The sequence below is a fragment of the Rhinolophus sinicus genome, chromosome 3 (genome assembly GCF_057876585.1).
Source record: "Rhinolophus sinicus isolate RSI-liver-muscle chromosome 3, RSI-T2T, whole genome shotgun sequence".
NCBI lineage: Eukaryota > Metazoa > Chordata > Mammalia > Chiroptera > Rhinolophidae > Rhinolophus > Rhinolophus sinicus.
This window is the reverse complement of record NC_142503.1, coordinates 151625505-151652620: the sequence shown is the minus strand read 5'-3', so window position 1 is coordinate 151652620 and position 27116 is coordinate 151625505. Positions and strand designations below refer to the sequence as shown.

The following is a 27116-nucleotide window of genomic DNA, read 5'->3' as shown; positions in this document are numbered from 1 at the left end:
GCTCCCCCTGGAGATAACATTTATTGAAATACCTCATCATAGAATTGCCTGCTTTCTTACAGTGCCTAATTTAGAGCAAAGCCCTGTTTCCTTAGACCTCTCCGAAATCCACCCAACCAAAGCCCAAATCCTGTAATAGGTTCTAATACTTTCTTACTGAGGAGGCCTCCTGGTTCCCCTCACTGCAATGAATAATGAACCCACCTTGTGCAACTACAGGTGTGTTCCTGGTGGGCTTTGGCTGGAAGACATCGACGTGTTATTGATGTCCTATATACAAGGGGTAATACTGTCCTGTAAATTCAGGAAAACTGGGTTCATTTAGAGGAGACCTCACTGTAACCTTGGGCCAGTTTCTTAACCTCTAAAAGTTTCCATTTCCTGATCTATAAATCAAGGATGGTACTACCAACTTCACAATGTTATGAAGATTAAATGAAAAAATATATGTGAAAGTGCTTTTTAAAATTACAAAGCACTTTAGAAATCCAAGGCATTTAATTTTGATTTTGACAGGGAAAATAATGACAAATTGTATTTTTCTAAGATTTGATTTGAGCTCAGGTCAATGAATAGCTCAATTTGTAGCTTAATTTACATCAGTAAGTAATTTTGCATTTGTAGTCCCCACTCATCTGTACTTGGGAAGGAACTGTGAATTCAGAGCCTGGTCCCCTGGGCTTTTCTACCTAAACCAGGCTAGTTTCAACAGAGCCCTCTTGACAGGAGAGTTCTTCTGGAAAGAAGATACAACATTCATTTGAATGGAGAAAAAAACACAGGCAAAAGTCACATTATGACTTGTTTTGTGTCCTAAGTAATTAGTAGATCACCCTTTTTCCTGACAGCCCTGTAAAATTTTCAGCGAGCTTCAGAAGCCTAAAGGAAAACTCTAGACCCAAGATATATTTCAGCTCCAGATACTTCTCGGTGTCATTATCAGGCGAGTTCTGTGAAGAGATGAAAAGAGGCTATACCTGAAAGTGAAGTAGAGTAAGAATCCAGGTCTGCCTTTTGCTTTATGTGTGACCTCGGCCAAGTTCCTGACCGTCACCTTGCTCATTTAGAAAATGGAAATAGGGATGCCTGCCTTATAAGTACTTCAGTCATCACTGCAACAGGATAATGTATGTGAAAATGCTTAACTGTGAAGTGCCACGTATTCAGGAAAGGAACCATTATATTCTTAGTGTTATTTTATTAGGCGAGGGTCTTACATGGCTTGTTCACGATAATAAGCAGCTTTTGAGCACCGACTTTATGCCAATCACAAATTGGACACTGGGAATTCAGAGACAGAGACAAGATTTTCCTGCCTACATGGCACTCAGGGTCTAGTCAGGGAATCAATTATAATTATGTCGAATTAATGTCAGGACAGCAAAACAACAGACTAATTTCTATTGATTGTATAGGAATTATATTTTGGGTTGATTGTTCTCTCCAGATATTAAGGAAAGTGCGTTAGTTATTTGGACATGTCCCCAAATCTTTAGTAGCTAACTGATCTCATTACCATTCTGGTTCTGTCAGCTTCCCGGTGTACCGTTTCTAACCTTTTCTTTCTTCACCTTTCCCCACATCTGATTCTCAGCCTGCCTGGGACTTTACTGGGGTTTTAGCCAGATCCCATCCTCTCTCATTACCTCCAACGGAGGCTTTACCTCTGCCAGGCAGTAGACAAATTCACCTTTATTTATGTGTTCTCCTTGCAATTTTTTGGAAACAGGTTTGAGGATGGAGGAAAGTAAATTCTGTGAGGTGTATCACAATTAGTGTGAGGGCATTACTTAATAAATTAATAGTATCCCTGATTCTCTCTTGACATTATCAAAATAACTCACTTATCTGGTACCATAAGGTTTACGAAGGACTTTCCTGTTCTTTATCTCATTGGTCCCTCACTAACAACCCTGAGAGGTTGGAAACCAGGGAGTTAAAGTAAATCACACCCACCCACCCCCAGGCCACCCATCCAGTATCAGAAGAGGAAATGCGAGTCTGTTCTTCAGACACCAGCCCCAGGACTTTGCACTCTGCCAGGTTGTGGCAGAATTGGGACTTTGTGATAATAAAGTTGGCTCAAGTATTGAGAGTGGTTGTTACTCACTTGATTTCTCCTAGCGTCCCAGAGAATCTTCTGAGGTATAAATGTTAGCCTCTGAGACACTGCTGAGGGCCCTAAGTGCTTTCACTGAATGCAGGGCTCCTGCTGACAAGTCTGGGAGGGGGCTGCTGCATCACAACAGGAGGCTAGCTTTCAGGATTGCAGCCACAAGGGTAAGGTTTCTTAGGAACGAGGACATTTCTGAGGAAGGAGGAGGTGAACTCTCCTGACTACAAGTTGCCATAATATAAATGGGGGAATTCATCTATTTTAAAGTGCTTAGATGTAAATACACATTGTAATATGAAGTCCACATTTTCCTCCAGAGAAGATGCTTCCTGGGCTTTGGGTACATTCGTTAATGTAGGCCATCAACTAAGGAGACATTTAAAACAAATACTGAGGATTCATAGGCTGTCATTGCCCAATTTTTAAAAGAAAAATAAGGTATAAAATAAGGCTGCTTAAAGAGTTTGTTATTGCTATTACTCTTGTTACAACTATAATTTTATCGTTTGGATGTTCTCTTAGAGCTAGGCGATGAGCCCTTCAAGAAAGCCTGCCAAAATTCTTCATAACCATACCTCCAACCAAAGAGGGTCGTTTTCAGAATGTCTTTTTAAATTAGAAACCAAGGTTTCTAGCTAAAAGTCAATCGCAGGTTTCTAGATCGGGCCCCCGCACATTGCTTTCGACCAGCACGAAACTTCCTTTATATCATGTGACCCACTTCCAGATTTCAGAAAATGTGACAACATCAGGGATGGATTCACTTCCTCCCATGATTAAGTCTGAGAGTGGGGGTGGGTGGAGAGGGTGCGTGGCTGAGAATGGCGGTGGTGACTGTTAAGTAGTTCTAAGTAGTTGGTAGTATCTTTTGCCAAGAAAGACGTAGGAAAGGGAACGGCCTTCAGTGACTGGGTAGGCAGAGCCCTGGGAACAGGAGAACCCAGCCTACCCTCAGCATTTTGCCAAGGACTGGTCTTGCTGGTTGGGAAGAGCTGTCCTAGATTTTCTTCTAAGAAGAGATTCAAGAGGGCCCAAACCCAGGCATTTAACACTTAGCACTTTACCTGAGGATAAATTATAGAGCAGCTAACTGGTCTGTAGTAAACAGTTGCTCAAATGTCCTTTCAGTTTCTCAGTGGCAACAAAGTCTATCCGACAAAGATCTTACATTACATTAAAGATTTAGGGATTCCAGTTAGGATATTTAAAACCTCTTGCCAGGTGGGAGATGGTGTCGCATGCCTCACACTAAATTTCTGTCCCACAGCTGGGCATTGAGATTTTTTTTTAAAGCAATGCTTGAGGTGGGAAACGTTTTTCTTTTTAAGAAAAAAAAATCTAATCAATTTAAATGGAATGAATGATAATTAGAGCTGACCATTGGCAGAGCTTGGGCTTGTGTTTCTAAAATGAAATTAACTATAGCATTTTTAAAATGGGGTCATTCAGGTTGGAATTCAGTTGTCCGTGAAGATCAATGATTTGTGTAAACTTAGATCTTCTCAGCTTACCTGGCAGCCAGGGGTAATATTTCACAATGAAGTGTGAAGGGCATTCTCGCATTCTTTTTCCTAGCGGTCACCGGCTCATTCAGTATCTTTATAAATTATGACAGGATTGAATCTTATGTCAACAAAATTCATTTTTCACACTGAAACTACGACTGAGTGACTTACGTGATTAATTTGTAAACCTTTGTATCTTTTCTAAAAATCATTATACCCCCAGGGCCTGACACAGTACCTAACAGGTTTTGTTGATTAGGTTCAATGGTTGAATCAGTGAATGGCTGCATACGGAAGTGGTTCAGGAAAAAGACCAAATGAGCGCAGCTGTTATTAAAAGAATGCCATCCCTGAAATTACTGTTATTGATGCCAACTCCTGTTTATGTTTATGACTCCTTGGGAATTTTGGACTACACTACCAATACTTCATGCCTCATTATTCTAGCTAGAAGAGGGAAAATGAATCTTAAATGTAAACTTTTTATCTAAAAAGTATAAAACTTTTATTTTTCCAGTATTGTTTCAGCAGTAGCTATTAAAATCACATACATACCTTTCAGGAATGGGCTCTAGGCTTGCAACACATGTGGCTTTAATATTGACAGGGCAAGGAGAATCTTTGGTCTCTGGATAGATTCACGGCTCTTCATTTCTGTGATAACTGGCTGTAGAGACAGTTTGGGCTTCATTCCAAAGTTTTGCCCCAGCTGCTCTGATTGGGGAAGTGGCCATCTACTGGTGGTTCTTGTATAAGAAAGTCCTCTCAGGTAATAGTTCCACACAATAATGTTTAGCAAAAAAAAAAAAAAAAAAAAAAAAATTTGATGACTCTCCCCCATGGGAACAAGAATGGCTGGGATCTAAGGTTGGGCATAAAGGTCTTCCTTCTCTGTGGCTCAAGAACAATTGTTGGCAAACTCTTTGAACTGACTGGTGGAACCTTCATCCTTTTCACTGATGTTGTTCTTAGCCCCCAGCTCCCTTGACCCCATCTGGCTTAAGCTGTCTGCTCCAAAGACACTTCCACCACGTCCACCTTGTAAGTGGATACTCATTTAACAGCACTGTAGCTAAAAAAGAGAGGAGGAATGAGGTTGGGGTGGGGATGAGGCTCAGAGGCACACTGTTAGAGGGAGCCACAGATAAATATCCCACCCATAATAGCTTTGTATATGGACAGACCCAATTTCCTTGTATACCCCTTTCCTCTTTCCACGCTGCTGTCTGGGCCATTAAGAATCACCTTGACTCATACTTCTGGTTTTCAGCTCAACTTCTAGGAATGCATTATTTCACGCCCTGTGGAGGTAGAACTAGGTGTCACAGATGAGGGGCCTAGCCACCCAGCAAGCTCAGCCTACCTGGAAGCCAGCAGGTGTGAGGAAACCAGCTACCATGTCTCTGAGAGGCCCATATAGATATTCCAGAGCGCTTGTCTGCCTGAAACACTTTGCTTCTGAGAGTAATGCCTTCTCCCTAAATGCTAAATAACTCGACTTTAATTCTATCAAAGTTTTTGTCAAAGTTCGAAGAGGAACAAGATATTTATGTAGTCTCAGAGTATCTCCCCACAAATTGCTTTCCACTTACATCAGGGAAATAATAGAAATTATGCAATGGGGAAATGGCACAGTACTTAACCAAGTGATAAAAATGAGTATCACCAACAAACACCAACAAACATCATTGTACCGCCAGACGTGATACCCTGAGCAGGACACAGAATCACTTGACTAGAATTCTAGCCAAGAAATGCAAAAGCTGAACCTAATTTCAAGGAAATATCAGACAAACCCCAACTGAGGGAATTTCTGTAAAATAACGGGCACAAATTCTTTAATATGTCAACATCATAGAAGACAAAAGAAAGCTGAAGAGCTGTTAGAAATGAAAAGGGACTAAAGAAATATGAAAACGAAATGCAGTACGTGATTCTGCACCAGGGGGAGAAATATTGTCAGAGGACATTATTGGGATAACTGATGAAATTGGAATATTGACTTGGATGATAAGTATCAATGTTACGTTTCCTGAAGTTGTTTAGTCTGGTTATAGAAGAAAATTCCCTTCTCAGGATATACACATTGAAGTGTTAAGGAATAAAAGGGTATGAGGTATATAACCTATTTTCAAATGGTTTAGATAAACACACACACACACACACATATTAGAGAGAGAGATTGAGACAGACAGACAGAAAGAGAGAGAGAGAGGCAGAGACAGAGAAAGAGACAGGGTGGGAAGCAAGCAAATGTGGCAAAATGTTACAAATTGGTAACAAGTATAAGAATTCTTTATTTATTTTTTGTAACTCTTCTGAGATGTTGAAATTGTTTCAAAATGAAAGGTTTTTAAAAAACCATATGTTCATTATCCTAAGATCAAAAACAAACACAATGAAAAAAAAACCCTAGTTGTCTCCTCTACCCTGAGATGGGTTGGCAATCAGCTGAAAGACCTGGAAAAAGATATTTGTCCCCTCTCTGTCCCTCATCCTTACCCCAAAGTCAAATCAAACCCTGGTGGATGTGGACAGTTCCTGCAGAGACACCAAACACCGGGTCCTGACTGTATTTCAAGGGCCCCAGGCCCGGGAACTGTTAGACGACATTGCTGCTCTCTCTGTCTCGGCCCCACAGAGCCAAGAATTCTCTCAGTAACAGTAATGGTAATGGCCGCAAATTGAGGTTAGTAGGAAAACATCTATTTTGGGTTGTAATGTTACACATAATGTGATGAGTGGACAGAAAAGAATGTACCCCAGTGAAAGGGACGGCCTGTGAACTCTGGGTCTGGTTCTGAATATCCTTACGATGCCCAGCATAGAAAACAGGAAACATCAGTTAAAATGGGAAATCTCTGTGGGCTGAATTACTGTAATTCCTCATCTTACTTAGAAGTTGGCATGGCATAGGGCTTTCATCCACAGCCTGACGTCTCTGCTTCTCCCTGCCTTGATAATTTTGCCCTTTCTTTAGGGTGGTGCATTACCAAGCTGAGAGGCTTCCAGGCTGGAATTGCTACCTTTAAGTATGCTTAGAAATTGTGTTTTTAAAGAGCTGTTTGTTTTGTCCTTATCTCTACCAGGGTTAAAAGCAGTCTAGCTCTGTTTTTGGTTCTGGTTCCCTCCTCCTGCTCCCTCTTTATTTCTAAGTAGGCGAGATCCAGCACACAGAGAGACTTACAGCCCAGCTTAATAATAACCCAGCAATAAGTGACATAGCCATCATCATACTAGACAGATGAACAGAGGGACATTCCCCGAAGCTAATGAGCCCAACCGGAAATTTGCTCTTCAGCCCTCCCCCATCTCCACCACTCCTTTGGGGTCCTCAAATGTATCAGGGAGATTTTTCCAGCCTGTTCAAGATACAAAATGGAGATAATTATACCTGCTCGCTGCCTGGCTTGCTGAGTCACTTGAGGACTCACATGGGATGATAAACAGCTAAGTAGTGAGACGCTAAAAGCAATATACAAAGAAGAGGTGGTGTTATTTCTCTTACTGGAAGGGGATCTGACTAAAGTAGTTCGGCCCATTCCCTTTGGAAAAAAGACAGTCTTTCTGTGTGACCTGGGCTGCACTCTGATTAGGATTCCATTTTGGCTGCCTACTTCCTGGGTCCACGGCCAAGTACTCAGCCCTCCTGACCTTCCCTCAGCTGCCTCTATTTTTCCTACCTGTCCTATCTGTGTTCTGCCTCCCCAATGAGAAGATAAGCTTGATGAAAGCAGGAGCCTTGTTGGTATGGTCTGCAAGTGTTACTCCAGGGTCTAGAACAGTGCTTGGCTCCTAGTAGGGGCAAAACTATTGGAATGAATGAAGGAAGGAATGAACGAATGGATGGATGCAATAACTTCCCATCCTTAGTTTTCTATCTCCCAGTTGCTCCCTGTTCTGCACAATCTTGCCCATGCCTATGGCAACAACTTGTCAGTAGCCAGTGGAGGACTCCCAAACTCTGGCTCCTAAGCTCCAGAGTTCCAGATCTGAACACCCATTGTCTCTGTGGAAAAGCTCAATAAAGATTCTGGAACTGGAATATTTGCTTATTGGCTATTGATCTGGGGCAAGTGATGTCATTTTTTGTGTGCTAGGGCCTTAAAGTGGGGATTAATGATAATGCCAACCATATAGGTTTGTGGGGACAATTAACTGAGTTTATATATGTAAAGAGTTTAGAACGTTGCTTGGTACATAGTGAGCCCTGAACAGAGTTCATTGGACAGGGTTTCATTCTAGGTTAGTGTTCCATCTGGTAAATTGGGATACTTGCCTTCTGCCTTTTCATGGTGGGATTAAGGGGCACTCTGCTAAATCCTGAATGGTTTTCTCCCAACCAAGTGTGGTCATAGTCTTTGCTTGTGCCATTTGGACCATGGGTATGTAGCTCCAGAAAAGTGGCTATCCCAACCCAGCGAACATTATGGTTGAAACAGATCATGAGGTGTGAGGCTTCTTGGCCTGCAAACTCCCGTTTGCCCACCAACCCCAAGCCTCTGGGAGAGACCCCCATCCCATCCCCCCCCAAACACTGTACAGGTTTACTTCTCAAGCTCTGGCTCTTAGAAATTCAGTCCCTTCTCGGCTGTGTGAGTGATTTAGGAAGCAGATAGTGGGTTACGATCCGATAAGAAAAGACCCCCTAACTGGGTAGGCCCATGCTCGTTTTGCAGTCTTGTTTGTAACTATAGTAATGTCACAATTCAGTTGAGATTTTCATCACACTGGTCAGGAAATTCATCGTGAAGGTTACTACAGCAACCTTAACTCTGCTCTGGAAAGCATATCCTTTACAATGGGCCCTTTCAGAGGCTGGGCCCCGAAGCTGGGCAGTGATTCAGTCTATTCAAAACACAATGGGGCAAAACAGAATAGAAAGGAACTGCACATTGTTTTTAGGCCTCCCATTGCCATCTGTAGCTTTGCGCATTGTCGTCCATCCTTGTGCCCAACTCGAGTTTTGTTTCTGCCATAATACACTTTTCATTTCACAACTCACAAGCCTGCCTGTTGAGGTGCCTTTCATGGAAGTTTAAATAATAATAACAGCTCTATAATAACAGCGGTGCACAGACTCACAGCCGAGAAGTGCTACAGAAACACCTTTAAGAAAAGGTGGTGCAGACTTTTGATTTGGAGACAAAGGAAACACCAATTACCGGGTATGTTTTAAAATAGTCAAACCTCTCTTCAAAACTGATAAATTTGCCTTGGAGTCCTGTAAAACAACTCCAGGTGTTGTTGTGGGGTTTTTTTATTTGTTTCTTTTTTAAAGGAGAAAATTTTAAATAACAAAAAAATAAAATTACCCTTGCCTTTATTCACAGACACTCAAAACAAACCCACCCAGCAAACAAAACTTGCCCACTGATTGGAAATGATTGGTTCACTTACATTTTTTTGAACTAGAGAATGTTAGGTAGGTTTTTCAAAGCTGAATTCAGCCATTTAATATGTGAGCTGTAGTTATAACAAGCAAAAGAACTGTGGTTTCCTTAGAATGGAAGTTGGAAGGAAACTTTTTTCTTCTTTAATTTTTTTTCCTTTAGAGCATTTATGGTATTTTATTTATTCACACAGCTTGCCCTATGATCAAACAACTTTTGTTGTTGTTGTATATTTAGATCTCTAGGGTTGTTTTATTTCCTTCTTTAATGTTTCCTGCATGTTTCACTTAAATCATTTGCTTTTTATCTTTCTCAGGATCTCAGGCTATTTCTCTCTTTTCTAACCTTTGTACTCTTGGTCCACTGGATTAAAAAAAATAAATTGAAATGAGTTTTTCTTCTAAGTGCAAAGTTAGCAGCTACGTCTGTATCTTAAACTCAGCCAAACTCGATCAAACAAATGGTGAAACCTTTTGCTTTTGATTCCAATGGACCTTAATTGACTTGTGGTCACTCCCAGGTATCTTTGGGTGTTGGTTATTTGATAAGTAAGTTATACTGTGCTTTTGGCCAGACTCCCAGGAAGAGAAGGGGTCACAGCCAGGGAGAATATTAAGCCTGCTGGCGCTCCTTTTCCTCAGATTTTGGGTCTCAGGGCTCAGGTAGAAAGGGACTTTTGTGCACTTGGGGGTAGAGTGTAGTACAAATCCTTCCAGCATTTTTGCAACCAGAAACCATGCAAATGTTTTTGCAAATCCACTTGTGGTCTTGCTGGCAGTTTTTGAGCACAGCCCTCTTTGGGAGATGGTGATGTTGACATCTATTTTCTATTCGCTGTCCTGCCCAAAATGGAGCACACTGTTTTCTACATAACTGGGTGGACACACTCTCCTACCTTACACAGAGAGCAGGTCAGTTTGTCTCAATTCCTTGCAGAAAGTGATTTCTGTTATTACTGCTTCCCGATCATTTGTGTGTGAATCCCAACCCCCTTGACACTCATTCCTGTCCCTTACTACAAGGAAGACCAGAGTTTACTACTGCTCTTGGCTTTGCAGGGCTGAGAGTGCCATGTGGTTTGACTTTGGAAGCTCTGTCACAAGTTCCTCCAGTGGATCCCTAGCTGGGACTGTTTTGGCAGTTGATGTCTATCTTGCCTGTTTTGTCTGAGTGAGAATTTCTGTGAGGTTATTTTTAACATACTTGAGTGTCCTTATTGTGCTAAGAGGCATCTTTGCCACAAAGGGAAATCATCATCTATTTCTCAAAGAATTTTGCACGAGAAGCCTGCATTTACTGAAGACCTGGGTGTGGGGCTCTGTCTTTGAAACTGGCTGTGAGTAGTACTTTGAAAGGGACCAACAGAGCCTATTGTCACAGGGTGGCTCCAACCGTCTGGTCTCTCAGCTTTCCTGATGCTTCTCATAGCACTAGTTATCTTTCTACTAGTAATCATATCAGTGGACCTAAAATGCCCCGCCTGTTTAGAGTGGCAATCTCTGTTCCGTAGCCAAGGCAAACCATCCAGCTTGCCATGTGGGACCTAAGGCAGCTTCAGGTGCTCTATTTGAAGCCTCACTATCAGAGAATGGCTCCCTTGTGCTATTTTCAGAGTGGGGAACCCATATCTTTTGTCTTCCCCCATAGCCTCAGTGAAAGCTGCTGTGAGTTTCTAAACCCACCAAGCCCAAGAACAGATCTGGACTCCATGACTTTCTCTGGCCAATGTTTTCATCTGTTCCATGGGGATCATAGGACCTCCCTGGTGCGATAATTCTTTTGAGACCAAATGAAACAAAGCACCTAACGTCGTGTTTGGCACGGAGTGCCAAAACAGTTCCTTAAACATTGTGGAGCACACATCTTGATGACATGCATTGACTTTTTGACGCTGTATTATATTTTACAGAATACAATGAGCAATGGGCAGCAGTCACCAGAAATTTCTTGGACTTTCTATGGAGTTGTGAGGTTAAAGCTGGTGTGACCCACCCATGCCCCTTAATCACATCAGACACGGTTAGCTTGTGTTTTGTTTTCAATTTTAGTGATTCTGGCAGAAGAAAGTTACTATTGGAAGGAGCACCATGGAATTCTCCAGCCAGAGATCTCCAGTTAGATTACAGTTTTCTAATTTCTGCTGGCATTTCTCCCATCTTCTGGAGATTGCCTTTCTCCTTTACCTACTTGTTTCTGATTTTTAAGCCAATATCTTGACTCTTAATCAACCCTACCCCCAACCCATAAACAGAGGCCTGTATCTTGGGTAGAAGGCAAAGTGTTCTAGGAAAGGGGTCCCCAAAATGTGGGATCTGTGCACCTTTGCATGCAAGATAACCCACTGGAAAACAAATATTAAAACTTCTATTTATATTGCTCTTAATATTAAAAATGAGGAAGAAATTAAGCTCTTCTAATATTTAATATTTGGGTGGACACCCATGCCCTCATGCACTCTGATGGCTAGAGGGTCAAGGTTCACAAAACCACCTCTCTGGGCCTCAGATTCCTCACTTGTAAAGTAAAACCTTTGGCCTGGTTGATTGGTAGGGAAGGCCCCTTGCAGCTATAAAATTTTAGAATGCAGAAGATAAATGTAGAAGTATTCTTGCCTCTTCCTTCCCCTATTCCTTTGCAGTTTAAACATCTCACTTATTTTTGGCCTATAAGGCATCAGTCTGTTACTCAAGATGGTCCTTATTGTACGTCTTCATTACTGGCTTCCTTTTTACTTAGCCTCTTAGATTCTCTGTGTGCCTTTTCTGGCAGCGACTATCTCCTACCCTGCTGTAGTAGATCCCTATTCTCCGAGAATCTTGAGTGCAGATGTCTCACATAGCATGCACTTATACATCATTTGTGTATCGTGAAACTTGAAAAGTTCTGTACTTCTTTGTTGAATCCTGTCTCTGCTAGTCTTATTGCCCAGATGATATGATGGTTCTCTGATTCTTTCTTGAATCATCAGATATCTAATCAGGGCATTATCCCTGGCTACCAATGTTCCCAGTTCACTTATTACTATTAACAATAACTTTACTTACCACTCACTGTGGGTCAGGCAGTGTAATATGAACTCTCCATGTATTATCTAATTTAACACTCAGAAGCCCCAAGTGGTAGATACTGATACCATCCCCCATTTCACAGAAAAAGAAAGTGATGCTTAGAGATTGGAATCCTGGCAATGCCACTTTTATTAAATGTCCTTGAAACATACCACTTCTTTAAAAGTCTTTTTAGTTGTAAGGGTACTACCACCTCTATTCAGTTAGAATCTCTTCCCCTCAGAGAGAGGGGGTCCTCTCTCTCTCGCTCTCTACGTAGCTCTCTTCACCTTCCTTTTCAACTTCTGTGTTTTTAAAAATCTGTATTTGCTTGCAGTTGAATCTTTGGAAAGGTAAGGATCCTTTGATAAGGACTCAGGCAAAATGTACCTGTTGGTGCCCTCTCCCAAACCTGGAAGAACGTAATAATGAGGGTCCTGGATAAGCTCACAGTGAAGCCTCCCAAATTGGTTTTATTGCACATTCATCCCCTGAACTGGAGGGGACGGTTCACAACAGGTAGGTGGTAAAAGCCCCTTAGAATTTCTGTAGTCAAGGACACGTGAAAACAAGATAAGAGTCTCTGTGTTCCTCCTTGCTGCACAGCCACCCATGCCCCTGACACTTGGGCCCCAGTGCTGGCCTTCCGAGGTGCAAGTGTGGCTTCTGAGACCCTAGCTGATAACAGGGGCGTCAAGAAGCAAAAGCCTGCTGTCCTGTCTATCTTAGGGCTTTTAATTGAATTATCAAGTATATATTATACATGACTCTCCCTGCCCCCTTCTAAATTCCTTCATCCCAGCCCCGTTTTTGTCCCATTCCAGTATGGGTGGTAAGAAATGGCCGGGTGATGAAAGGGACTGAGAGGATGGACCGGGAGTTATCTTCACACATGAGGTTGTCCTGAGCCTACAGGACTCTTGGTGACACTGCACCACAGTATTGATTACTGGCTGCTCTGGTGGCTTCTCCCCTTGAGATGTGCCCCCTGAACCCTCTTCTTACCACCCTGTCTGTGGCCCAAGATCTCTGTGGATCTGGTCAACATGTCTCATTTATACCCGAGAAGCTCCAAGACCAGCAACACCTTATGGCTACATTTTGTCCCTGGAGGAACATGACATCTGTGTGCCACTGATCAGGCCAGATCAAACAAGCAAAGAGTCCACATGTGCCAGTGCCCAAAACAGGAGAAGGTGTGGAAGCCATTTATCACTTCTGTACTTTTCTGGTCAGTGTCAGCAAGTGACTGTGGTGCTCAGGGGACGCCCCTCACCCCTGAGCTCAGCTTCTATCCTGGACTCGGTATTCCCCTGCTGACCCATGACACACAAAGGCTGCCCATGCCCCTGAGACAGCCCATCACATTCCAGACCCTTCTCCCCACTTAGCATATTGTGCAACAGCACCTCTAAGTGGGAGATGACATATCCATACCTCCTTATCTGTTGTACCTCCACTTAAAATCCTACTCTTACCCCCGTTCAGTGTTTCCACATTGGCTTTAAAAATATATAGGTAAGAAAAGAATTCCATAGTGAGTCCTGGGAGACTGTTTTTAATCATATTGATATCAATTCTGCTGCAGTCTGCTGATAAGTCTTTGCATATTTTTCTTTTCCCTCAGAGCAGCATTTAAATTAGGATTTCTTTCTTCCTTGGTGCAGCACAATAGTTCATTTTATGTCACAAAAAAATTGTTCAATTACCTCCCTGTTTTTATTACCATTTGAATCACCAATATGAACAAGAGCCATTGGTGCCAGTATTTCTAACCTCATCCTGTGGTCAAGATTAGCCTGTTGCCTGGAAGACAGTAGACAGTTAAAGAGAAGAATTGTCTTTAGGGGCAACGTTTCTTCCCTTTGATCTCTTGGGCTGGGAGTGATAGGAAAGCTTTTGAAACTTCACTCTTCCTTGGGGCAGACTCTGGGCCCCAGTTTTCCCTGCTGTCGCTGTCACAGTGAGGTACACCTACTTCTGAGATGAGTTCAGGCGGCCTGGAATTCATTTACCAGAGTAATGATTGAACCCGACCGTGTGCTGGGCACTGGCCCCATGCTGGGGACACGGCAGGGAACAGATTCCAAAGGCCAATGCCGTGGCACTGAGTTTTCTCTGTTTTGTGCAAGTCCAAGTAGAGCCAAACTTCTCACCCTGTGGGATCCTAGCTGCCAGGCTTTGCACAAGGTACCATACATACCCTTAAGAGTGTCTGCTTCAGGGTGTTGTGCAGATGAAAGAAGTTGATACATGACACACAGTCAACATGCAATAAAGCAGATAGTGTTAGCTTTAGCATTATTGCTGTTAACCTTATTACGAGATACAGTAGGTATAACGGTTAAGCCCCAAGATTCCAGAGCTGGGTGGTCTGAGTTTGAAGCCCAGCTGTTGGAGCTGGGCAAGTTAGTTAACTTCTCCGTGCTTCAGTGTCCTGCCTGGTCAGGTGGTGAGGATTAAATAAATTATCACGCATAAAATGTTAGCACAGTGCTAGTATGGAATGAGAATTAGTCGTTTTGTGAAAAGAATAATATTCTCCCAAAGGGGAGACAGTCACCATTTTGATTTCCTAGAGACTGAGACAGAAAAGATAGAACAGTGCTGGTAATACTCGCAGGAAGTGCTTCCCTAGAGAGAAAGAATAAATTGCAGGTGCCCAACAGAGAATTTTCTCCTTAAGACAAGCCCTTACCCTGGGGATGACTAGAATGTTCCGTGTGTGGCTGGAAGGCATGGGGGGTCCTGAGGAGAGAGAACTACAGGAGGGTTCTTGGGGCCTCTGCTGGAAAGTGCAGGACGTTCGGAATATGAATACAGAATAGTTTTCTACTTGTGAAAACAAAACCTGGGCTCTCACCTATTATCTAAAGGGGAATCTGGTCTTGCCATGTGAGATTTTCCATAGCAGAGAAAAATACGTTTGGGAAATACAATAGAAGTCATTTGAATTCCCTATGACTAGACTTGAAATTGGTAGGAACGGGCTGAACAGAGAATGGCAGTGGGTCTCCTTGTATGGAGATGGTAAGATGGGGATATACAACCCCACACTGGGTGTTTTAAATCGTACTCGTATGTCCTCATTATAATTGGAAGAAATATTTCACATCTTGAAGAAATAAAACTAACTCACCAAACTGGTGATTTTGTGGAGATGATTGTTTATGATGTAACCAAGTTAAAAAGGACAGTTTATACCAACATTTGCAGTTTATACAAGCATAGGACTGGTGGAGCTTGTCTATAGGTAAGCAAAGTTATGAAAGTAATTGATATAGATAAGTTACAGAAAAGTTATAAAAGTAGTTGAAATTGACTGATGTTTAGGAAACACTGGAGTATAGTGTATGTAAATAAAGGTCAGAACTCATAATTTCCTGGGATGGACATATCACAGGATTGGGGAGCTGGCCCACGTTTCTGCTTCAAATGGTCTCAACACTGAAGGAACTCTTAGATTACAAGAGCTACAAGTCTGTGCTTTTACAAATTGAAGAGGAAATGACCTTGCTTTGCAAGCTTGTGGTCTGGTGATGGGCCACTCTTATAAGCAGCTTGTCAGCCAGGACACACACCCTCATCCTGTTTGGAATGAGGTGGGGGGACACCAGCTACAAAAATTTTCAAATCAAAGCTTTTAGAACTGGGTAATCATCAGCCTCACCAGTAAAAACCATTGCACAGGTCCTGAAGTGACATTAATACATGGTGCAACTCTTCCAGAACAATCAAAATCTTTATACTATTTTATATCTTTGATGATATTAAACATTAACTTAATATTCATAAAGTGCATAGAACAGTGCCTGTCCCCTCGTAAGTGGTACATTCATAATTCATCAAGCCTTAGATGCTACTGGTCGTTAGAGACATCACTTTTCCCCCTTTAAAAACAAAAATGCTGACAGTTAAGCTGTGTCACAGAATTGATTTTTAAGACACATTCTAATTTCAGAATGTTAGAATTGATGGAATATGTTAACTGTTTATAACAACTTAGATTTGATTTGTTCATTGATATAGAAAATGGTCCTTTTGGGAGGGACATTTCCGACAGAGAAAGTAAAAAAAAACAACTGTTTCTTTTCCTGATTGGGGCCCATTGATATTTAAAGAAGAGTTTACTATAGCTGCAAGCTGGGGTAAACAAGAATTGGAGGCCTGAGCTGACACGGAACAACGAAAAATAGGGAAAACAGTGTCATGGATACTGAGGGTGCCAAAAGAATGTATACAAGTGGACACTTCGGTCAGCGTTGCCCAAGCAGTAGTTCGCCGTAATCAGAAGTGTCTGGACGCTGATGGTAACCACTTTGAGTACTTCTTGTAATTGCAGAAGTCAAAGGTGACTTGTATTCATCTTTTGTTATTGATATATATTGAGTATTCCAATTTTAATAGTTTTCCTTTCTTAAAATGTGTAGGCATTTTTTTGGTACCCTCTGTATATATATTTCATTTCATTTTATTAGATGCTCTCACATCCCTTATCTTATTTGATCTAACTTTTTCAATGAAAACAGCTATATATGTGTGTGCACATTTTATATAATACATGCTCAATAGAAAAATAAAGCCATGCAGAAAGTACACTTAGAGATAAACAACTACAACATTTCAACAACCATATTTTCATACAGAGAGATACCATTTTACATAAATAGTATCATATATGCAACTAAAACAAAATTGGGGCACTTTATCATCTCCTGCTACTTTTTACAAACCTTTTTTCCCTTTCCCACTCGATCAGTCAAACCAATGTTGCCAGCCGGGCATGTACTGTCTACCCTTTGCCCTCTGGTCATGTCATCATATAAAACCAGCGGTACTCCAGAAGGACTGGGGCTTGTTATGGTTGTTGGTCTTCTGTGATCTTCACAGTAGCTCCTGGGGGCACTGTAATGTGAGGAACCTCTGTCTGCCGAGCAGGTGGCTAAGGCCCACACAACACAGAGGCAGTGATTTGTGGGAGACCCTGTGGTTGAAGAGCCCAGAATCTTGGCTAGAAGGGCTAGTCTGAGAGTTACCCCTGACTTTTCTGAGATCAAGTTGGTCACAGATACAAACTCCTGGTTTATGCCTCGTGTTCCAGCTTTATTATTAACAACACTCCATTCTGCACTCAAAGTGTCCCTGTTTGGACGATAATTTATGTTTGCTCTACTTGCTTCCTGGAAGGTTGACTCTGGCCAACCTTGACTCAGAGACTGACCACTGGACCTGTGATCCTGGCTGGATCCAGCATCTACACACAGCCTTGATGGTGTTGGAAGTGAGATGTGCTGTAGCAGAAAGAGCAAAGAAAATGAAGTCAGGAATCCTGATGACACGTCTCAGCTCTGGCCCTTTGTCCCAGGGAGTAATTGAGACGTATGTGGAAGTGTCACACAAATATTGAACTTTGGTCCAGGTCACATGTACTTATATGAATGAAACTAATAAGCACATCTTCTGTCTTCATCGAGCCTCCTCTCACCCCCACTTTGTGTGCCAGCCCCACAATGTACTTTCCCACACCCAGCCCCTCCAAGCAGAGGCAACTTGGTAAATTATAATCAGACCTCAACTTTACCCATTTGTAAAAGAATAATAGAGAGATTGTAATATTCATATCCTGTAGGTAATGGGTGAATTAAATGAGATCATGTGAGACATCGGCACATATTTATGTGTTTAGTAAGTATTAGTTCTAGTTACCCGCAAGGTTGAGGAGAATGGGGGTATTTGTTGGCTGCTGACTGCCCCCTACCACTCTTCCAGAAACACTCCTTCCTTGCACTCTGTTCCCTGTACTTCAGCACACACACATGCATGCTTCAAATATAATCTTCACATCACATAATGGTGGGGCTTCTAAATTGCATAAAGTTGAAATACATTGCAAGCTCAATGCTGGCTTACTGTGCTTGGCACATAGGATACAACTAAATATTTAGGGTTGGTTCCCCTCGTCCCCCCGCCCCATAGTTTGCAGTGGAGGTGTTTCCAATCAAATAGCAGAACTGCAAAAAGTAGAATTCCCAGACTGTCAATTTAAAGATTAAAATCTAAACAGATAGTTCTGTTCCTTTCCTGTTATGACTCACTGGGACAAAAAGAAAAAAGAATCCCAATAAAAAACTAGGGCAGTTTGACGGCAGACCAGAGTGTTCCCCATGGTCCATTTTTCACAATAAGTTTATGTTTTCTCTACTTCTCAGAGTGATACCCTTCTAACACTGGGGGCATTCTAGTTCCAAGTTTTCTGGAAATCAGATCTGCTGTCTTACCATGCTTGTGTACCAGCTAACCATCTCAGACATGATATTATTTCATCCATACATCATCTCCCAACCCACCTTTCAAATCTTGAAGCTGCACAGAACCCAGGCTTAAGTGATGGTCCCTGCTTTGGGGATAGCTTGGTCACCACCGAATAACCACCCCCTGAAAATGCTTGATTGTATTGGCATCATTTTCAATGTTTCTATTTATTTTTAAATTTTACTAAGACATGCATATGGTTCTTTTAAAAATGTAAACTGCAGAAAAGTTTAAAATGGAAAGTAGAAGTCACCCTTTTCCTGAAACCCTTTCTCTCCCCAATAGAACCTTGTGTATCGTCACAAAAACAATTATATAACACATGCCTTTTTAGAAATTTAGACACATGCATTCATTTTTTACTTAATCTACATATTGATTGCTATTTTCATGAAATTGTATCTTTTGCAGATCTTTCCATGTCAGCACAAGCAGACTCCTTTCAATGACTGCATAGAACTCCTTTGTAGGGAGGGTGTGCCATGTTCTCCTTAATCCACAAACCGTGTGTCCACTTTCCCCCATTACACACTTTGCTACAGGGAACAACAGCCTTCTACATTTATCTTGGTGTATCTAGAGGTAAACTCCTGAAAATATAATTGCTGGGTCAAAGAGGTGTGAATTTCATTTTTATTTAGTTCACTGTATACGTATTGGTCTGTGTGACTACAATTTTGATGCCTATTTTCATGTTGCTCTTTAAAAATGCTATGTAGTATCCTCTTCCTAGAACAGTGTGAGAATATGGACGATTACCCCCACCCCCAGGGGGTAGCCCAACACTGGGTCTGTTGTATTTACCCAGCACATTTAATGGCCTCCCTTTTCTGGGCAACCAAAGGGCATGTTTGAAGCCTGTAGTTACCCAGTATATGATCTCCTCTCACCTGGATGAACCAAAGAAGAAAGATGGTCACGGACACACTAGTGAGAGTGTCTGCAGAACCTGGCTGTAGCAGGCAGAGGACACTGGGGCTTTCTCCAGGGAAGGCAGGCTTTCAGGAGAACAGTCCCCACCTTTGTGCTGACTCACCTTTGCTCTTCCTGGTCCCCACCCTGGTAAACACACACCAGTGAGGGACACTCCGCCTTTTCAAATCAGCCAGCGAATCTGTGAGCTGGGCTCTTCCTGTGTAAGGGACCTCCTGTGTCTTGGTGCCACCTCCTAAATGTGAGGAACAAACCAGGCCATTATGTGGATCTGGGCGTACCCCACTTTCTAGAATTTGTGTGTGAATCCATTGCTTTTTAATAAACTGAATCATCATTAGAAACTAAATGTGAACTCGAGAAAGTCTGCACTCAATCCTCATCTGATGGGAAATATCTTCCTTGTAATTTGCAGTCATTGTCAGGGGTAAGAGTAACTTTTCACCATCATCATTGTAATTATCATTATTTAATATTATTATCATTGTCATTTCTTAGCTGGCACGTCAGCAGCTACAATCCTTCCTTTGTACAGCCACGCCCCACTCATCAAGGACTGTTGGGAAATGAAATACCTTGCTGAGTACCCCTACTTGTTTAAAATGTTAACCATTTTTACTGGGGAAACAAAACAAAAAGGAGTTCCCACCCAAAAAGAAGCCCGCAGAGAAGAAGGAAGCTAGCTCTTGCCAAGGTGACAGCCTGGTAAACTGGGCCCTTGCCATCTGAGGAAAGTGGCCCTCCTCACACAGAAGGGGAGGTCCCCATTTCTGTCTTTCCTCCTCCCAGTGAGGGGTGCGAAGAAGAATCTAAGGGGTTGAGGTTTGTTCCAGAAACACAATTCATGCTTTCACAGTTCTAAGACAGTAGTTTGCGGTCTGAAGGCAACTTTCAGCCTCTGCTTCTGAGGATATTGTCTAGGGTTCGAAAATGATAAACCATTTCCCACTCTATTAACAGCCTATTAATACCCCTGCTGTTTTGATCAACTATGGTTACATTTTCCAAGGAGAAAGTGTCTTTTTTTTTGGTGCCTCTTTTAAGTAGGGGGATATTTATTGGGGTCAAAAACACATATACAAACACACCTACTGGTTAGTTCCTCCAAGACCATAGTTTTCTATGCAGAGTAATTTTTGTGAGCTCCCAGAAGGAACAATCAAGCTGGAAAAGGAAGAAGGGCAGAGGAGGGAGGAGTCACTAGGAATCTTAATCTAGTTGGAAGGAGACCGTGGGCATTTGATTGAGATCCAGTGAGTCAGGCTGTGGCCAGTGCTTTTTCTTTTTCTGCTTTACCACAAGAGGAAGAAGGAGTGGTGAGGTCCGAGGTAATTTTGTAGAACTGATGCTGCATGTGGTTCTGAGAAAGCCAAATATATCATATAAACAGTTTCCCTCTGCAAGGCAGCATGGGTGGCAAGCCTTCCAGACCCTTCTGGAGCCTGAGCCCATGGCACTGGTATGCTTTTCCTATGGTGTCTCCTTCCTGGTTGTTGTTTTTTAAATTTGCTTTTCCCAGAGACTCTTAGAATTTGCTCTTATCGAAGGACCGGTGTTTCCTACAGAGAAAACAAACAAGTTTTTAAAAGTGAAATTTAAAATGGCATCCATCTTGTTTCCTTCCAACCTCCTCCTTATCTCGAAGAGCCAATTATTACGTTTTTCTCATCCTAGTTTTGACACCTTTCTAGGTACCCTTATTCAGACTTTTTCTCTCTTTAGTCCAGATTCTCCCAAAAAGTGAACTTCTGAGAAGGCAGCAGGAGCTGTCTTGCTCAGTTCAGCGCCTACCATACTTGTCCACTGTGTGACATGTCCGGTGGGATGCATGAAGGGTTTGAAGAGAAGGGAGAATCTTCTAGTATCTTGCCATGTGTTATTTGCCGTTATTTGTTACATATTGTTTTTTTTTTTGCCCCAGTAGATTATAATGAATATCCTCCCTCCTCTAGTCTCCTCTGACAAATTAAAAATGTTTTAGATCCACTTCAAATGGCGCCTTCTCCAGGAAGTTATTTGTGTCTCTCTGAGAACAAAGGAGTCTCCTAGTGCTGGAACACCCATTTTACATGTATTTACATATCGACTGTTGCTGATGCATGAATCACCTCTGTGAGTCATGTCTGTCAATAGCTAGATGTCCTTTAATGGACAGTGAACTCCCCACTATGGTGCTCCCATCCCCCCCTAACTCCAGGGCTTGGCCCATAGCTGAACACATGGGGGAATACCACTGTAGAAATGCCAAGGTGAAGGAAACCCTGCAGGTCACAGGGTGTTTAGAAGCCATTCCTGGTGTTAAGTTGTAACTCCAATAAGCGGACAAGGGCCACAGCTTCATCTGTCCAAGGAGACCATAGGGCCAGATGAGGGCCTCCTGCTCGTAGCATGTTTTATGATCATGTGTAGGCTGCCCTGTCCATTTCTTCATACTATAGCAGTGATCAGTCATCAAAATGGAGCTTATCCTTTGAATGTGAAAGGCTAGTAGTACACTGACAGTGGTAAATTATGGAGAGAGAATTGTGACAATGTGGCCTAGTCAATGTGTGATACGTAGTCTTCCCACTTCTTAGTTCTGTCATATATATGATTTGCAAAACAAATCCAAAAAGTTCCTATTTCACTCAAATTCTACAAAACAATAAGATGGAAGGAATTCTTGGAGACCATCAATCATTGATTGTACTATACTCTAGACACTGTTTGGTGCTTTACATTATATCATTTTATTTAACTCTGATAGCAACTCTATGCAGCGGGTCTTATTTCTCCCATTTTACAAATGAGAAAAGAAAAGCTGAAGTGACACAGTGGGCTTAGATAACTTTTCCCCGCTTCACTTAGTTTGTAGATGGTAAAAGCGAAACTTGAATTCAGGTCTGAGACAGCAAATCTTTGTTCTGTTGTGTTTGACATGAGGAATATGAGTGCCCTCCCCCCACCCCCTTTTAAACCCTGAAAGAAGATAAACTATCCTAACAATTGTGTGTTTTCCATTTGTAGGGAAGCAAAGGTGCCTACCGGTACCACTGGCAAAGCCACAATGTGAAGCACAGCGGTGTGGACGACATGGTCCTGCTCTCCAAGATCACAGAGAACGCCATTGTGGAGAATCTGAAGAAGCGATACATGGACGACTACATTTTTGTATCCTTTATTGGTTTCTTTGGACATTTACAATTGATGACCGTGTCCATGGTGAAACATGGCTTTATTCCTAGTGTGAGAAGATCCAGCTGAAATTGTGAACGATGCTTTTGTGCTCACGTCATTTTCACCCTTTCAGAACGTGGTTTTGTACTTTTTTTGTCCCTTGGTTCAAGCTGTGAGAGGGGCAAAGATGATGCTAAATTATTTTCCTGGCATGTCAGAAAATCAGGATGCAGCCAATGTCTATTTTCATTCCTGGAACTGTACCGGTGACGTCCTCTAGCCACACACGTGGTGTCTAAAACCTCTGCGCTTCCTAGAGGAAGTTCCAGTCTGCACAGAGCACTGTCGATAGCGCTCCCTAATTGCAAAGTAGTTAAGTCCAGACTTGAAAAGTTTAAAAAAGAGTGCCTCCTGCAAAAAAGTAGGCCGTTTTGTCTGCTTTTCTGCATTCTTATGTTTACTAAAGGAAGCACGAGAAGTGAAGATCAGCAATTGAAAAAGCCTGACATTCTTGAGTTGTCCTTTATGTTTCCATGTTAGCTTGCCACGTGCCATTTTCTATAGGGCTTTTCAAAATTCAGCATGGAAATTTGATTCAGCTTTGTGTTGACTTCATTATAAACAGAGAACTGTGATATTTTCTTAAGTTTCTACAGGATTCAGGAGTTTTGTTGGGTGCAACGAGGTGAAGATGTGTTAGTGGAATTATTGTAGAGTTGGTCATAGTCATGTGAAGATTTGTGTAAAATCCATCTAATTGTACCAGCAAGTTTAAGTTCGATGCTGTTGGTGGCTTTTGAAGGTACGGCGGTATGGATGACCGTTCCAGGTGAAGTCTTTGCAGCCCTTGTAATCTGCATTTTAGATTTTAACCCCAAAAGCTTGGGGAGAATAGTTCTCACCTCAGTAGCTTCTGTTTATTATGTACACCATTCATTTGAGTATTTGTTAAAATCACCCACACCTGTGCAACAATCCTGGTGCGGGGACTGCCTAGCCCATTGTTGGGCGAGGAGGGTTCAACTCACCAGGCGTGGATGTAGCAATACTAATTAACAATATTCTTCCAAGGCATTTGGACAGTTCTGGTCAATACTGTGCTGGTTCTCATTTACTTTAGGAGATTTTACCAAATATCTGGGTAGTTAAATCCCTAAAGCCCCGCTTTTAAGTGTTAAGAGCTATACGTGGATTTGTTAGCTATATTATAATAGCATCTTAATCAAGGGTGGCAGCCTACTGCCTGCAGACAGATTCTTGCCTGCTGCCCATTTTATAACAGGTTTTATTGGAACCTAGCCATGCTCATTTGTTTTATTATTGTCTCTGGCTGCTCTCATGCTACAATGGCAGAGCTGAGTAGTTGCAACAGACCATATGACCCACAACGCCTAAAATAATTACTTTTCTGGCCCTTTATAGAAAAGATTTGAAGACTCCTAGGTAGCTGTGCAGAGCTTCTTCCTTTCATGTAATTGTATGGAAGCAATTGTATGGAAGCAATATTCAGTTGTAAGATTTAATTTTATTTGATCAAAAAATTGAACTATGCTCACTTGATCTGGGCTTATCATCATCAAAACATTTTAATCACTTTTATGTGCAAAACCCATGGCAGATGATAGACTAGAAAGAGTTGGGTGCAGGATATGGTTTGGACTGCCTGGCTTTGAACCTTACTCTGCATGGGCCTGGTGACCTGATGAAGTTTTGTGTGATCTATGTGCCTTGCTTTCCTCACCTGTACAATGGGAGTGATAATCAAATCTCCTGCATAAGGCTGTTGTAGGATTAAATGAAATAATGATTGCAGTAACTACATAGTAAGTATTAGTTATTATACTATGGCAAGTTCCTCCATATTTCTGAGTTATGTTCCAAAAATGCAATTGTAAAGTCGCTTATTGGAAATTCAAATGCGTTTACCATAGAAACTTTTAAATGGAAGATTGGTTTATTGACAGGCCCATAAAAGGCTGACTTCCACGAAATGTAGTTGAACAAATTATTTATTGGAATTTTCTTAGAATGTAGGCTCAGCTTATTACATTATTTACATAGAAACTTGGTTTTTGATAAACTGGGTAAGAAAAGAAAAAAATGATGACAGTGGTTCTCAGCAGCCAACCCAGGCAGATTCACTTTCTCCCCACAAAGATTGTTTACCCCTAAAGCACCAGAAAGTCCTCGAGGACAAGGGCTGTGTCTTATATGTCTTCTTATAAAACAAAAAACCAAAAAAAAAAAAAAAAACACACAAAGCTTTAAAAACCCTTTAAAGCAATATGTGTTCATTTAACATGATTTAGAAAACGCAGTCAAGCAGAAAGGAGAAAACTGAAATCACCTGTAATCTCACCCTATAGGGTTAATGCCTGTCAACTTGCTGTATATTTTTCAATTTATCCACATACAGACATGCATCTATATGTGCTTTCTTGTTCATTTTTTACAAATGATATCCTCTTGCATCGTGTATTTTAGTTTTCTGCATAATTCTTGGCATGGTGCATTATTCATTGAAAATTTGTTGACTATCAAGACTTGCTTTTTATATTCAGACAGCATAATTTTTAAATGACTCACACAGAGGGGGCTGATTATCAGCCTTTGAATCAATGACTGACTAATTGTGTGTTCTACCAAGGAAATGCGTTAGCTGACCACTAATGACTTCGTGTTTTAGAAATCTCTGCCCACTCAATAAATGAGAAACTCAGCATCGATGTGCATTCCACCAATGGCAACTCTGCTGCTTTCAGCTTTAAGGAAGTTTGACGAGTCTGTTGGATGTTTATGAAATAATACTAAGGGTCTAGCTGCAAATTTTTCCTCTGATAAGTGATAAAAGCCAAAAGCCTTCTTTATCAGTTTAGTGCTAAAGGAATATTATTATGATAACGTAGCATTATTTTAAATAAGGGGTTTTTTTTCCGTCTCCTAAGCTTAGTAGTTAAGGCAACAAGAGATTCGATTTCCAATTAAGTTATACAGTTGCTCGTTTCACCTCTTCTGTATCTAATACCAGCACATTGTCTTGTACTGAAGGTCAGCATTTGGAACAATCAATTGTTAATGCATTTAGGCTGAATGCACATTTCTTTGTTCTGCATTAAAAAAAACATCTACTTAGAAAATGCTAACATTGTTTACCAATAAAACCCCATATTTTTCAGCTTTTTAGCCTAAGACAAGGAAGGAAGGTTTAATTTACCATCCATTTTTCCTGAATGTTGCCACACTTCTTACAGTTACACTCAAAAAAAAACACACAAAAAACATTGCAGTGTTTGCTCTTGTGCCTGACGAGACATCATTTAAAGCCACTTGGCTGACAAAACTAGTTCCCGTGCAAAGCACTCCATTCTCGTCTGGTCCAACCTTCTCCAAACTTGTTTTTACTCAAAGACCACACTCAGTTGTACTTGGCATTTTCAGCCCTTGAATTAGGAATTAAGACTTTCGTGCCAGACCAAGAGGAGCTCAAGGCAGTGAGTGCAGTTGTTCTGAGTGAGGTTTGGCCCTTGGCAGTCAGTTCATGTTGGGGGTAGGGGGGCAGCATGTTGCAGTGAGATGACCGTTGGTCTGGCGGCCGGAGCCAGGGGCTCAAGATCGAGCGTGACCATTCTCCACATAATGTGACTTCACGCAAGTCATCTCACCTCCCTGACCCACGTCAGTCACAAAAACAGGGAAGTCGATTAGGTCATTGTGGGTGGTTTGGGGAATTCTCTGGCTATTAAAGAGTGTGTGTGTGTGTGTGTGTGTGTGTGTGTGTGTGTGTGTGTATGTAAGTAGAACTCTTAACTTTGCCTAATAAGACCATTAAAAACAAACTTACGGAAGCTGCACTACCATCACATCTCGTCAAAGAAAGAATATTTTAATACCCTCAAAACAGAAAGGAAATAATCTGAGAATAAAGGATAGTTTTTTAGATAGAATAAACCGAGCTTTATGAAAAATTCAGAGCGCTGTTTCCCTTTTTGTCATTCTTGCTACAGATCAGGGGAAACTCATAGATCCGCAGCAAGCATTTGGGAACCAAGATCTGTTGGGTCCCTTCTGTCTTGCAAATTCTATTACAGGAGATGGCATTTATATATGGTGTTGTTGTTTTTCTGTTTGTTTGTTTGTTTGTTTGTTTTTGTTTTGTATCATAGCCTTGTAGCTCCATACATTTTCAAAATGAACCTAGGGCCACACCTTCACGGCCAAAGATTATGTGGGTAGAGACAGTGATGGGAGCAGCTTTTTCCAAAGACACACCTGAATTATGCAGGAGGGAGTGGGAGTGAGTATTTTGAGTTCTACACAAGTGACCCACCCAGTAGGAGGCCTGTGCTCTCAGGGAAGTAGCTGAGGTCTTTGCCAACCCAGCCAGGTGGAAAAAAAGGCAGGCCGTTAGATAAACAATTAGGCCAAACTCTCACTTGAAATAACTAAAATATGTTTGTCGTCTTTAAATAAATTATCTTGCTCAATTCTTCTGATGTAGGTAAATGTGTAGCTACTTAGCCAATATGCAAACTACATTATCTATTTCAAACCCAACTTTGTTGTTTGGGAATCCTCCCAAATATTATGGCCCTTGAGAGCCTGGGAAATTTAGGGCACAGCTATAGTTTTCCCTTTTCAACCTGAGTCATTGATT

General features: G+C 41.6%; 1 protein-coding gene across 1 annotated transcript in view; it reads left to right on the top strand.

Annotated features, from left to right (window-relative positions):
- MYO1E (myosin IE) overlaps nucleotides 1-27116 on the top strand; it is a 190527-nt gene that overhangs the window by 54524 nt on the left and 108887 nt on the right. Inside the window, exon 2 of the mRNA XM_019732308.3 lies at nucleotides 22313-22456. Coding sequence (XP_019587867.1) covers nucleotides 22313-22456 — 144 coding nt within the window. The remainder of the gene's footprint in view (nucleotides 1-22312; nucleotides 22457-27116) is intronic.